Source organism: Silurus aristotelis, assembly GCF_946808225.1.
Source record: "Silurus aristotelis genome assembly, chromosome: 1".
Classification (NCBI taxonomy): Eukaryota; Metazoa; Chordata; class Actinopteri; order Siluriformes; family Siluridae; genus Silurus; species Silurus aristotelis.
Genome location: NC_139574.1, coordinates 36,124,131 through 36,137,051, shown reverse-complemented (window position 1 = coordinate 36,137,051; position 12,921 = coordinate 36,124,131). Strand labels below are relative to the sequence as shown.

Here is a 12,921-nt window from a genome sequence, read left to right as displayed (position 1 = left end):
TCTAGATGTCATGTTTAAACTTGGCACATGGGGGTATTGCATTCTTGTTTTATTTCTCTGTATTCGGGTTGTCTGTCATGTGTAGGAAACCATCCGTTGGGCTCCTGAAGGCTGATTGTTGCTGTCTCCTGATCGGTGCTTCAGCAAGGGGAGCCACTCTGTTCGGTTTCTTTGTGCCGTTTGTTGGACTAGCTCAGAACTCCAAAAGATTTTGGGGTTAAGAATTCTTTAGAGGGGGAATGTGATTTGTTTTATTCTTTTGGTTGAGTAATTTAGCGGTTAAACCCAATAATGATTTGTTTATTTGGCCTGCAGATCGATCATCTGAGGTAAGTGTTTTAAATCTGATCAGAGGAGCTACAGGAAGCCAATAGAGGGAATGAGTTGCAGTAGTCCAATCTACTGGAAGTGCCAAGGGACTGAACGAGCACCTGATGTGCAAGTGTGGACAGGAATTGATGAATTTGTATTGTATTAAAAAATTGCTTAATGGCTTTTTTTTTTTGCATTTTCATAATTTATCCTCTCTGGTTTTAGTTTATACTCTAAACATTTTTACTGGAATGTTTCTAATGTTAGCAAACCACCTGAAAACTTTGGTTTACACCAAAATTAAGTTGCTTTAAATGGTAGAAAAAAAAAAAAAAAAAAAAAAGCTTTGTAATTGCAATGGCCATCATGACAACTTTTCAAAGATCCTTTTAGAAAATGTTAGCATTGTGTGATAGTAGAACTAAAATTTCCACTACGTGCTTGATTCACTGCACCTGACCAGTTGGAATGAATTCCAAATACCAAGTGAGAGAGAAATCAGTAAAGGAAATTGCTGGGCCATGAAGCATTTACACACTGAATACAAAGCAACTCATTTAATTGTGGTGGTCTTTAATTTGAAAAAATGTAGGCAACAGGGGAGAAATTACACTGAATACACAGGAGTTTTTAAATACATTTCTTTTTAGAGGGCTAGTGGTCAAACTTTGTGCATAATTAATGTAAAAAAAAAAAAAGGCATCGGATCAATCATGTCAAATTTACAGATGTAACATTTTTACTTGCTTGAAAACAAGACAGACCTGAGCTATCTCTTCTGATTTAAATTAGAACAAACCAATTCTTCACATCAAATAGCTGCATTTAGGAGTTTAAAAACGTACCTGCATTACTATGGTCAAATGAGAGCTGTAAAGAACAACCCTATTAAGTAACCATAGTAAGACACTTGCTGGTTAGAATTGAATGATTTACAGAGGACTCGTGCACCATTAAAAATGATCTCGTAAAAATGTTTGAGCAGTCACCCAGTTAAAAAAAAAAAAAAAAAAGTCACTGGAAAAAGGCTGACTCAAACATCTACATAGCAACAGGTTCTGTATACGTCAATGTTCTGCTGCACCATCAGGATTAGAAGCCACAGGTTAATTATTATTTTTATTTTTTTTATAAAAAAAAAAAGTGTAACGTGTAATCAATTTTTTTATTACAGCCCCGAACTCTAGTCACAGGTAAAGTTAAAAGTAGCACCTTGTGGTGCAAGAGGAGAAATTAAATAATCTAAATACTAATTGATGCTTGCCATCAAAAAACTGATCACTAACTCCATTTTCTTTCCTCCCAAAAGGTCTAAACAAATTACTAAAAAAAAAAAATAAAAAACATAAAAAAAATTAAAATACATTAAAATATTTGAATAAAAGCCAAATGCAAAGCCTCTTAGCAGGAGTGGGCTTTAAAAAAAAAAAAAAAAATCTGGTTCATGCCCCTACAATTCTGGCGTATGAGAGACATGGGTTTGATTACACTATAGATTTTAAATTGTGGCCCAAACCGTATACTTTGCCACAGCTATAAAAACATGATATGAAATGAGGAAGCCATATGGGACTTCTGGGTTTCCAGACTCCAAATAAAACAAGAGTTCTCAACCTGTGAAAGAAACTCCAGCCTGTTTCCAAGCTCTAAACCAAAACCCAGGTTTTTCTCTTCTTCTTTCACTAAAGTCTGCTTTACAAACTGTGAAACCCAAACCCCCGTTCTGTCAAAGCCTCATTCCTCTCTCATGCTCGGTTTATCTCTTGCCTCCCCCGCTAGACTTCTCGTCCTCCTTCTCGTGGCTCTGTTGGTGAGCTTTAAGGTTGCTTTCTCGACCGAAGCTCTTGCCACATGTTGAGCAGGAGTAACGGCCAGCCTTGTGTGCACGAGCCATGTGAGCCTCCAGCTGCTCGGCACGGTTAAAGCTCTCCTCACATTCTTGGCATGGATTTGCTTTGCGCTGCGTGTGCTTCTCTTTCTTATGAGCCCGGAGCTGAGCTGGTGCAGAGAAAACGAGATCACATTCTGGGCACGGGATCTGGCGAGCTGTCTGAGAAGCCGCCTTTGTCTTCTTGCTGTCGGATTTGTCTTCGTCTGGTTTGGGATCCTGCGAGGCAGATTTTGGAGGCCGCCCTCGCCTTCCCCCTGCTTTGGGTTTTGCCTCAGCTGGTGGCGGCTCTGCTGCCGCCGGTGCGGGAGGCGTGTCCTCGGGCTTCTCCGCCGCTTCATTTTCGCTCAGTTTTTGTTTCTTCTCTCCGCCTGCTGAGCTCGTTTCGGCTTTGGGGGGCCGGCCACGCCTCTTGACAGGTCCGCCGCCATTGCAGTGCTGGTTTGATGCATGGTTTTCTTGGTGCTGCAGCAGCTCAGACTCCTCTTCAAATCCCCTGCCGCATTTACCGCAGCGGTGGGTTTTACTGGGATCGTCAGTGTCGTCTCCGTCTGGGCGCGCAGGGTGCTGGGCCACACGGTGGGTACGGAGAAGCGCCGGGCTCCGGAATGTCTCGTTGCATTCTTTACACGCGAACTGACGCTCAGGACACACCTGCCGCCGGTGCGTGGTCAACTAGGGACATGAGAAGACAAACCGATTGATTAAACAGAGCTGAGAATAAAAAGAGCTTCATACTATACAAGTTAGATGGCTTCTTTGTAGAGGTTGATGGATAAATCGGCACTGATTTGCAAGAACGATCGGCAAAAACCCATACAATTTTTTCCGCTTTCCGGTCCGAGGTCATTATGAGAGCGACCTCTAGAGGCGAATCACTGATGCCATGTGCTTCTTACACAAGATTACATGCTGCATGGAGAGCGCTATGATAGTTATTCTTTTAATTATGAAATTAAAGTACATTTGATTAAATATTAATTTCCTTTACATCCATGTACATTTCATGATTCAGTACTGTTTTATTCTTTGAAAAGGAAAAAAAGAAAAAAGGCCAGTAACTATTTGATCGATTGATTAATCAGTTATCAGCAAGTACAGGCCAACCTAGCTATTGGTATCAGTAAAATCCACATAATTATTATTTTTTTTTATATATTTCAATTAGTTCTTTAGGTCATTTACAAGTTAAATTTTATTTTATTTTTTTTTAACTATGGCTCATAACTACCCAAAGGCTTCATGAATGCATGGCATTCACTGTGTGAGGCAATGACACCACAGTATCAATACTCAGAAATCAGACAGTGTTGTTGCTACTAGATCTTTTGAAACAAAGTATGGTTGGAAAGGAAAACGAACTAGTTTTTTTTTGCTGCTCGGCCAATATATTGTCACTGTCGAAGTCTAAATACGTCATGAGATGATCTGATTGAAGCACATGCTTTAATTAGTCATGAAAAATAACGCAGCAAAAAAAAAAAAAAAAAAAAACCCAGCTCTCTGGGATTTCCCTTCACCTCTGAGAATGTACGAAAACTCTCTCTGCAGTGTGCACACTTGAAGGGCTTGTCCTCCTTGTTGTGAGTAGACTGATGCAGTGTTAGTTCCTCTGAAGATGGAAATGTGCGATCACACACGTAACAGGTGAAGAGTGTATCGCACTAGAAAAGCAAAACAAACAAAATATCCATTACTGGTGCTTGTCCAATAAATATATATACATTTTTAAGCAGAAAAAAAAGGATTAACTCAGATGTTGGTTTGAACGATTTCACTAATTTGAATCTAATTACAGATGCTAGATCACCATCTCCTAAAATTTCACAGAGCACAGTATATAGTCTGCTCATACACTCTCAAATGTTTGGAAAAACCTAGTTTTTGAGCTGTGCATTTTCTTTTTGTTTCTATCCAGCAAACTAAGTAAAAGGCTAATACACAATAATTAAACAGTGAATGACTGGAACAAAGTTTTGTGGACGAAATGTGACATTTTTGGCTCTAACAGAAAAACTCATGTAAGTCAGAGAACCGGAGAGATGTTAGCAGACTGCCTCACCTCCACAGGCAAACACAAAGGTGGAAGCTTGATGGTTTGGGGTTGTTTTGAAGCAGGGAAGGTTGGAGTCTTATTCCAATCGAAAGGAACCAACATGGCTACCATTCCCTACTTAAACAGCATGCAATTCCATATGGACTGCGGCTCATTGGAACCGACTTTACCATACAACAAGACAATGACCCAAAGCATACATCCGAGCTCTAAGTGTTATTTAGACAGTAAACAGTTGCCTGGGCTGCTATCCATTATTGAATGCCCTGCCCAGTCACCGTGCCTGAATCCTATTAAACTGCTCTGGATCGCAAGGTCAGATTTACAAGAGGCACGGCAAAGTATTTCAGCTGAATGTTTAGGAAAAATTTACTGTACAGATGCCAAGAGTGTGCAAAATTATTATTCATGCTAATAGAGGATTTTTTTACGGTATATAAAGTGACGCAGCTGCACATTTATACATTACACATATACATACCTTTATACATAAGGTAAATCCTCAGTGTTAAATAACCTAGTTTGTTGCATAGGAACATGCAGACATCTCTCAAATGGTAATGGTAAATATGCTATGGTAATGTTTGTGCATCAGGCATGCATCCTGAGTACGTTTTATTGAGTAGATAAGCATGGAATTGTCCAAAACCAGTACCTGTATTAATGCACCATTACAAATTAATACATGTCTCTGTTACTAAGAACCCTAGATTCAATATTAATCACCCCGGAGATTGAAAAGGATTTAAAGCTAACCTGCTGCAGTTGCTGTTTGTACTCTTCACGGTGACTCTTCTTCATATGCCTCTCTTTGGCTTTAGAGTTACAGAAGGTTATAAAACACTGGAAACACTGCAGACTCTCGTGCTGGTCTGTAAATTAAACCAAAATTCAAACATTGAGATCTTGTGTTCTAGGATTATATTTCAGTTTGCTTTGTCATCAGAAAAACACTATAATAATGAGAATGAAATCCAGGGAATTTTGCGAGTAAAAATATTTCACTACAAAGCATTACAACGCTGCCAAAATGTCCAATCCAATACGGTTACATTTATCCTGACATCATCTTTAGCCTCCGAGTGAAGAGAACCGTTCTTACAGGACTGAATGACAGGTGGCACAGGAGGATCCTGGATGATGATCGTGGTGTACGGCTTCCCCTCTTTCTCGGGGCTCACATCAGCAGGGGCAGCAGTCTCTCCACCTCCCATCACAATTTCCTCTATCTTCAGTATATCAGAATCCATTCTGAAGTGCGGGCCTAAAAAAAAAATAAAAAAAAAACGAACAATTACTTGTACACTTATGCAGGTAGGATTGTAACCATAAAGACCAAACTATTAATAACAGACATCTTCAAGTGTGAAAAGGAAATGATGTAATCCTGCATCCAAGCTTTTGTAAGCTGCTTCCCTATGAGGTCTTCAGATAAACTCACTTTATAAATAAAACATTCAAAGTGAAACAAAAAACATTGCTCTTGTTAAATCACGTTACATTGTGGTTCATACACACATTTACATTTAATACACACAAATGCATGTGTTTACAGGTGTGTGAGACAACGGTAACCGCAGTAATAATCGGAGAGGTTGGTGATAGGCGGCTTGTTCCTAAAGGGTCGATACTTTTCATACTGGTGTTGTATCAAGAGGATCTATTTTTACGTTGAAATAAATAACTCAAATCCATGGCCGTTATGACCAGCCTTTTATTAATCCTATTCTCCGTCTTTTCCTGGTACTGTGAACCCGAATGATCGCACAAACTCCAAATCCCAAGACCCTGTTTCTAAAGAGAATCTTCTAATCAAAACTTCATTTTAGAAATAAAATGTGTTTTTCCATCAACAAAACAGAATATAATGCATGTAAGGACACTGTAGGTAACATTTATTCGACAAAACAAAATCTTCTTACATTTAAACACAAATGTGAGCGTGAAATTTATTTCTTTTGTTCCATTGTCTAGTCACAAATGATCACATTTCTGCATGTACCCAGCCACTGTTCTATGCTCGATTTCCTCACCGCTGATTGCCTGTTTTCATAACCCATCCCATGGAACAAATGTAGAAAATTTGTAATAAATCTAATAAAATAAGTTGGAGAGAATGTAATAATAACGGCTTTTAAAAATACCAGAAGCAATATTGATGATTATGGGTTTGAAAGATCTTCTTGGGTCTTTCCACAGATGCACAAATGGGTTGTAGGAAACTCAGGGGATATTCCACATATAGTCTAATCTGAAAGTTTCTTTGTTTTTTTCAGATTCAATTCTGAGTGTGTGTGATGTCGAGTTCTGTCCAGGTGTGTGTTAGTATGTTGTGTGTGTTGAGTCTGGTGTGTGTTAGTATGGTGTGTGTTAGGGTGTTGAGTTCTGATCTGGTGTGTGTTAGGGTGTTGAGTTCTGATCTGGTGTGTGTTAGGGTGTTGAGTTCTGATCTGGTGTGTGTTAGGGTGTTGAGTTCTGATCTGGTGTGTGTTAGGGTGTTGAGTTCTGATCTGGTGTGTGTTAGGGTGTTGAGTTCTGATCTGGTGTGTGTTAGGGTGTTGAGTTCTGATCTGGTGTGTGTTAGGGTGTTGAGTTCTGATCTGGTGTGTGTTAGGGTGTTGAGTTCTGATCTGGTGTGTGTTAGGGTGTTGAGTTCTGATCTGGTGTGTGTTAGGGTGTTGAGTTCTGATCTGGTGTGTGTTAGGGTGTTGAGTTCTGATCTGGTGTGTGTTAGGGTGTTGAGTTCTGATCTGGTGTGTGTTAGGGTGTTGAGTTCTGATCTGGTGTGTGTTAGGGTGTTGAGTTCTGATCTGTTGTGTGTTAGGGTGTTGAGTTCTGATCTGGTGTGTGTTAGGGTGTTGAGTTCTGGTACGTGTGTCGAGTGTCAAGTCCAGGTGTGGGTTAGTGTGTCGAGTCCCGGCATGTCGCATTTTGTTCTGGTGTGTTAGTGTGCCATTGTGTGTTGAGTTCTGATCTGTTGTGTGTGTTAGGGTGTTAAATCCTGTTACGTGTGTCAAGTCCAGGTGTGTGTCGCATTTTGTTCTGGTGTGTTAGTGTGCCGAGTCCCTGTGTGTGATGAATTGTGCGCAGGTGTTTGTGTGCATCAGTGTGTCGAATCCCGGTATGATTTAGTGCGTGTCGAGTCCCTAATCGCAGTCTGCTGTGTTTATAGCAAACTTTCGCACACATAGTGTGAACTGCTTCATTAACACATATGAATTCATTACAGCTAATAAACATCTAATAGCAGTTTAGCAGCTGATATTTCTAAAGTTGTACAATCCCCGTCCTGTGAATGTGTCCTAACCCAAAGCCACGGCTCATCACTGCTAACCATTTAGCCGCTTGGCTTCACCAATCCGAGTACATACAAATAACTCGCTTTTAATAAATAAGTTGCGCTTAAAATAGTTAAATTCCTAAATCAATATTTTCCCCTGGAGAATAAAACCAAGCAAGTCGCCGCCGTAGTTAAACACAAAACGGTTAAACATGAGCTAACCAAGCTAACTAGTAGGCCTCGTCCGTGCTGCTTAAGAACAGAGCTCCGGTAAAGGCCAGCTGGCTGAGGGGACACACACACACCGCGGAGAAGTGCACTATTCATTTACCTGCTACTTGGTTGCTGGAAAAATAACTTTATACAAACCGAACTCACTGCCGTGTAGATGTGATGCTGCTAATATGAAAGCGAGCTAAGCTAATAGGCTGAGAAACTAAACTAGCCAACTGTTGACGAAACCAGACTGCCTGCCGAGCAGCTCCTCAACCTCCACTTTATATATAAATCATTTCCAGAGTATTTTGTAATTAGTGGGGAAAACATAAGCCACAAAACTAGGAAGGCTTCACGCTTACCTTATATATCTGCACTTTTTATGGAGGGAAAACACCAGCAACTGCTCATGCAAACGATATGAAGGGGGCGCAAGTGAGCCGCGGATGTAACAACTGTAACTGGCGGTGATTTGCAAGCGCCGATTAGACGGGCCTACGGAGGGGACAAACCGCGCAAGCGCGAGCTGATGGGCCTACGGAGAGGACAAACCGCGCAAGCGCGAGCTAATGGGCCCATCGAGGGGAAAGTGCGCGTGCGCCGATACTATGGCGCTACATGCGGGAAAAGTGCGCGTGCGCACTCTCCACACAGACTTGCAGCAACGGTTAAATCCGAGTGAGTCGAATTTAGTGCGTCGAAGCACGTGGGAGTCGACTCTTTTCGGTGTAAACAAAACGGCTCATTAGTAAATGAAGTGAAGAAAAACCCCAAAACAAAACAATGTTCTTTGTTAAATAATGAAATACATTGTTACATTGACGTTTATACACATGTAAACACAGTTAAAACACTAAATCTAAAAGCAGCAGTCAAAACGATCACAATTTTACTCATTGTTTTTAGTGTTTTGTGTTTTTAGCGAATGCTTATGCATTTGTACACCAACGCAAATTTTTTCCTTTTAATTAAACCTATTAGTTTGTAGTAATTTGTTTGTTACAACAGTCACTTATCTGTTTTAAAACGTGATGTACTGCGCCTTTCCAATACGATCAGACGCTTGTTTTCAGTGTTTGTATATTTAATTTATGCATATATAATTTATTAAACAAATTTGTATTAAAATATTTATTCTATATGCTTATATCTTTACAAATTAACAAAACAAATTTGTATTTTTTTAAAAACAAAAATTGTCAAAACATTATATGTATATTTTATATTGGTTATTTTAAGCACGGTTGTCAACTTGCCATCTGCAAAATACAATACAAATGTTGATTAACATAAATTGCTTCACCTTGCATACTTAAATGCTGTTTTTGTTGTTTTGTTTTACAGAAAGAAGCAACCCAGCATTAGGGAACTTGTTCAAAGGAGAAATCCCCCATGCACTCAACAAGCAGCCACTATAAGCTTTAAAATGTCTAAATTCATTATGGGGCTTTTGCATTTGTTAAGTACACTTTTATACATAAATTCCATGAATTATTTTATTTTGGACAAAAATTGCTGCTTTATGCAAATGTATGTTTATTATTAGTGAAACCAAAAAAAAGAAAAAAAAAGAAAAAAACAATAGAAACCAATAGAAAAAATCACTTTTTTTGAGATTGCTGTTGTATGTAGCACCAGGGTTCAGGAGGAACTTTGTTTCATTTCACTGTGTACTGCGTCAATGACGATAAAAGCTTCTTGACTTGACCAGACTCAACATAGAGCATGAAGACCAACTATTCTTGTGAATGTTTAAGTAATTTTGGTGTTATAAATAACGTAAATAATCAGGACACCAAACGGAACCTTTGCTATGTTTCCACACAGGCAGTTTTAATTGCCGGATGTGTGCATTCATATCTGAATTTGACAATTGGCGCATCAGTAAAACCAATGTTTAGTGATAAAAAAAAATTCTATGGATTTATTTGTATTTTTTTTAAATATCCAAGTAAAGAAAGGACATTGTGAGTAAATGTGAGTTGTGTTTGGAGGTTTTCATTTCTCCTCTTTTATATGTATTTATATTTTTTTGTAAAAAATGGTCAAACAGAAATGCACGCTGCAATAATCACACATTAATAAAAATGAGTGCCGTTAAAACGAAATTGCGTTAACGTGTTATTAACATGTTAATTTTGTCAGCCCTATCTAAATGTACATTTATAAAATATAAATAATCTATCAACAGTACAGCAGACCCAGACATACTAATCCCCCACTGCAGCGCCTCACGTAAACTCTCAAATAAGTGTACAGGTAAAAATATTTTGCCTCAAACCTTTTAAAATGTTCACATGTAAAATAAAAATAAGTCTGATATTTTACTAATGTGCTTATAAATGTCTAAGGGGACCTTTGCATATGTTTTCAAGCTAAATAATAAAGAGCCCTTATGGAAACTTAAAGCTGTTGCACTGCCATATATTATATATAACATTAAATCAAAAAGTTTATTTTCACCATTCTTTACTCTCTACAACTCAACATATCCTAGTGATAATAGTACAGTAGGATATGTTGAGTTGTTAATTATGTCAATTTTTATTAATAGCTTATTACACTTTATGAACATAACTATATTACTAATTCCTGGAAAGTCATTTACTAATAAGATTGGCAAGCACGCATTACAAAATGAAAAATTATTTGTATAAACATCATGGCAAATTCTCTAAGAAAATATTTTATTGACTACATCTCATCAGTAAATGATTTTCATTGTTCTATTTTTGCCTTCAGAATACTCTTCTACTGTACAATATTTGTAATTTCTGGCACTTAACCTGGTAAAAACAAAAAAAATACAGATTTCTATTATCTCATCAGAAGATGACAAAGTAGTCATTACAGTTTAGAAATAAATGGATCTGTAAAGTCACCGTTTCACACTGAGAAAACATCAGGCATCAAATTGTTGGACTGTTTATATACCGCACATGCTAAAACATTTGAAGGAAATAACAATTCAACATAACTAAAGAGGAAAACTTCCTAACATTCAGTCCTATGAGCCCGATAGGAAAAACTTCCTAACAGCTATACAGTAATCCCTCACCAAATCGCAGTTCAGCTTTCGCGGTCTCACTGTCGTCTTCTTCTTTCGGCTGCTCCCATTAGGGGTCGCCACAGCGGATCATCCGTCTCAATACCCCCTGTCTTCTACATCTGCCTCTTTCAAACCAACTACCTGCATGTCTTCCCTCACCACATCCATGAACCTCCTCCTTGGCCTTCCTCTTTTCCTCCTACCTGGTGGCTCCATCCTCAGTATTTTCCTTCTGATATACCCCATGTCCCTCCTCTGCACATGTCCAAACCATCTCAATTGTGCCTTCACCACCTTGTGTCCAAAACGTCCTACATTAGCTGTCTCTCTAATAAACTAATTTATAATCCTGTCCATTGTCATCACTCCCAATGAAAATCTCAACATCTGCTCTGCTACCTCCAGCTCCACCTCCCGTCTTTTTACACAATGCCACTGTCTCTAAACAATACAACATCACAGGTCTCACCACAGTCCTATAAACTTTCCCTTTCACTCTCGCAGATAGCCTTTTATTACAAATCATTCCTGCTATTACTCTTTTCCACACACTCCACCCTGCCTGGACATTTTTCTTCACTTCTCTAACACACTCTCCATTACTTTGCACTGTTGACCCCAGGTACAGTGAGGAAAATAAGTATTTGAACACCCTGCTATTTTGCAAGTTCTCCCACTTAGAAATCATGGAGGGGTCTGAAATTGTCATCGTAGGTGCATGTCCACTGTCAGAGACAATCTAAAAAAAGGAAAATCCAGAAATCACAATATATGATTTTTAAACTATTTATTTGTATGATACAGCTGCAAATAAGTATTTGAACACCTGTCTATCAGCTAGAATTCTGACCCTCAAAGACCTGTTAGTCTGCCTTTAAAATGTCCACCTCCACTACATTTATTATCCTAAATTAGATGCACCTGTTTATGGTCGTTGGCTGCATAAAGACACCTGTCCACCCCATACAATCAGTAAGAATCCAACTACTAACATGGCCAAGACCAAAGAACTGTCCAAAGACACTAGAGACAAAAAATTGTACACCTCCACAAGGCTGGAAAGGGCTACGGGGAAATTGCCAAGCAGCTTGGTGAAAAAACGCCCACTGTTGGAGCAATCATTAGAAAATAGAAGAAGCTAAACATGACTGTCAATCTCCCTCGGACTGGGGCTCCATGCAAGATCTCACCTCGTGAGGTCTCAATGATCCTAAGGAAGGTGAGAAATCAGCCCAGAACTACATGGGAGGAGCTGGTCAATGACCTGAAAACCCCATTTCCAAGGTTACTGTTGGTAATACACTAAGACGTCATGGTTTGAAATCATGCATGGCAGGGAAGGTTCCCCTGCTTAAACCAGCATATGTCCAGGCACGTCTCAAGTTTGCCAATGACCATTTGGATGATCCAGAGGAGTCATGGGAGAATGTCATGTGGTCAGATGAGACCAAAATAGAACTTTTGAGTCATAATTCCACTAAACGTGTTTGGAGGAAGAAGAATGATGAGTACCTTCCCAAGAACACCATCCCTACTGTGAAGCATGGGGGTGGTAGCATCATGCTTTGGGGGGGGGGTTCTGCACATGGGACAGGGCGACTGCACTGTATTAAGGAGAGGATGACCGGGGCCATGTATTGCGAGATTTTGGGGAACAACCTCCTTCCCTCAGTTAGAGCATTGAAGATGGGTCGAGGCTGGGTCTTCCAGCATGACAATGACCCGAAGCACACAGCCAGGATAACCAAGGAGTGGCTCTGTAAGAAGCATATCAAGGTTCTGGCATGGCCTAGCCAGTCTCCAGACCTAAACCCAATAGAGAATCTTTGGAGGGAGCTCAAACTCTGTGTTTCTCAGCGACAGGCCAGAAACCTGAATGATCTAGAGAAGATTTGTGTGGAGGAGTGGGCCAAAATCCCTCCTGCAGTGTGTGCAAACCTGGTGAAAAACTACAGGAAACGTTTGACCTCTGTAATTGCAAACAAAGGCTACTGTACCAAATATTAACATTGACTTTCTTAGGTGTTCAGTTTGCTGGTCTGGAACGTAACTCCTGCGATAGGTGAGGGATTACTGTAGCCCCGTAAACAATAAAAAAAAATCAAATACAATTCACATTC

At 39.5% G+C, this 12,921-nt stretch overlaps 1 protein-coding gene and 1 long non-coding RNA gene across 2 annotated transcripts; one reads left to right on the top strand and one right to left on the bottom strand.

Annotated features, from left to right (window-relative positions):
• Window positions 1-144: 144 nt before the first annotated feature.
• On the top strand, window positions 145-494 carry LOC310733004. The gene is made up of 2 exons (XR_014535608.1): window positions 145-216; window positions 316-494. It is a non-coding gene; the product is annotated as an uncharacterized lncRNA (long non-coding RNA).
• A 374-nt stretch (window positions 495-868) lies between these two features.
• On the bottom strand, window positions 869-8,373 carry znf576.2 (zinc finger protein 576, tandem duplicate 2). The gene is made up of 5 exons (XM_083538012.1): window positions 8,115-8,373; window positions 5,359-5,520; window positions 5,013-5,128; window positions 3,721-3,864; window positions 869-2,875 (listed from the first exon to the last, which is right to left on the bottom strand). Exons 2-5 carry the CDS (start codon window positions 5,504-5,506, stop codon window positions 2,069-2,071), a joined length of 1,215 nt encoding a protein of 404 aa, XP_083394138.1. The 5' UTR covers window positions 5,507-5,520; window positions 8,115-8,373; the 3' UTR covers window positions 869-2,068.
• Between the last annotated feature and the right edge of the window lie 4,548 nt (window positions 8,374-12,921).

Bases quoted from the DNA above. Each gene is read 5' to 3' on its own strand.
- znf576.2 (XM_083538012.1), bottom strand. From the start codon at position 5,506: ATGGATTCTGATATACTGAAGATAGAGGAAATTGTGATGGGAGGTGGA. The intron at 5,129-5,358 runs GTAAGAACGGTT...TTTAATTTACAG, and splicing joins GCCACCTGTCATTCAGTCCT to ACCAGCACGAGAGTCTGCAG. The intron at 2,876-3,720 runs GTGAAGGGAAAT...TCATGTCCCTAG, and splicing joins GTTTTCGTACATTCTCAGAG to TTGACCACGCACCGGCGGCA.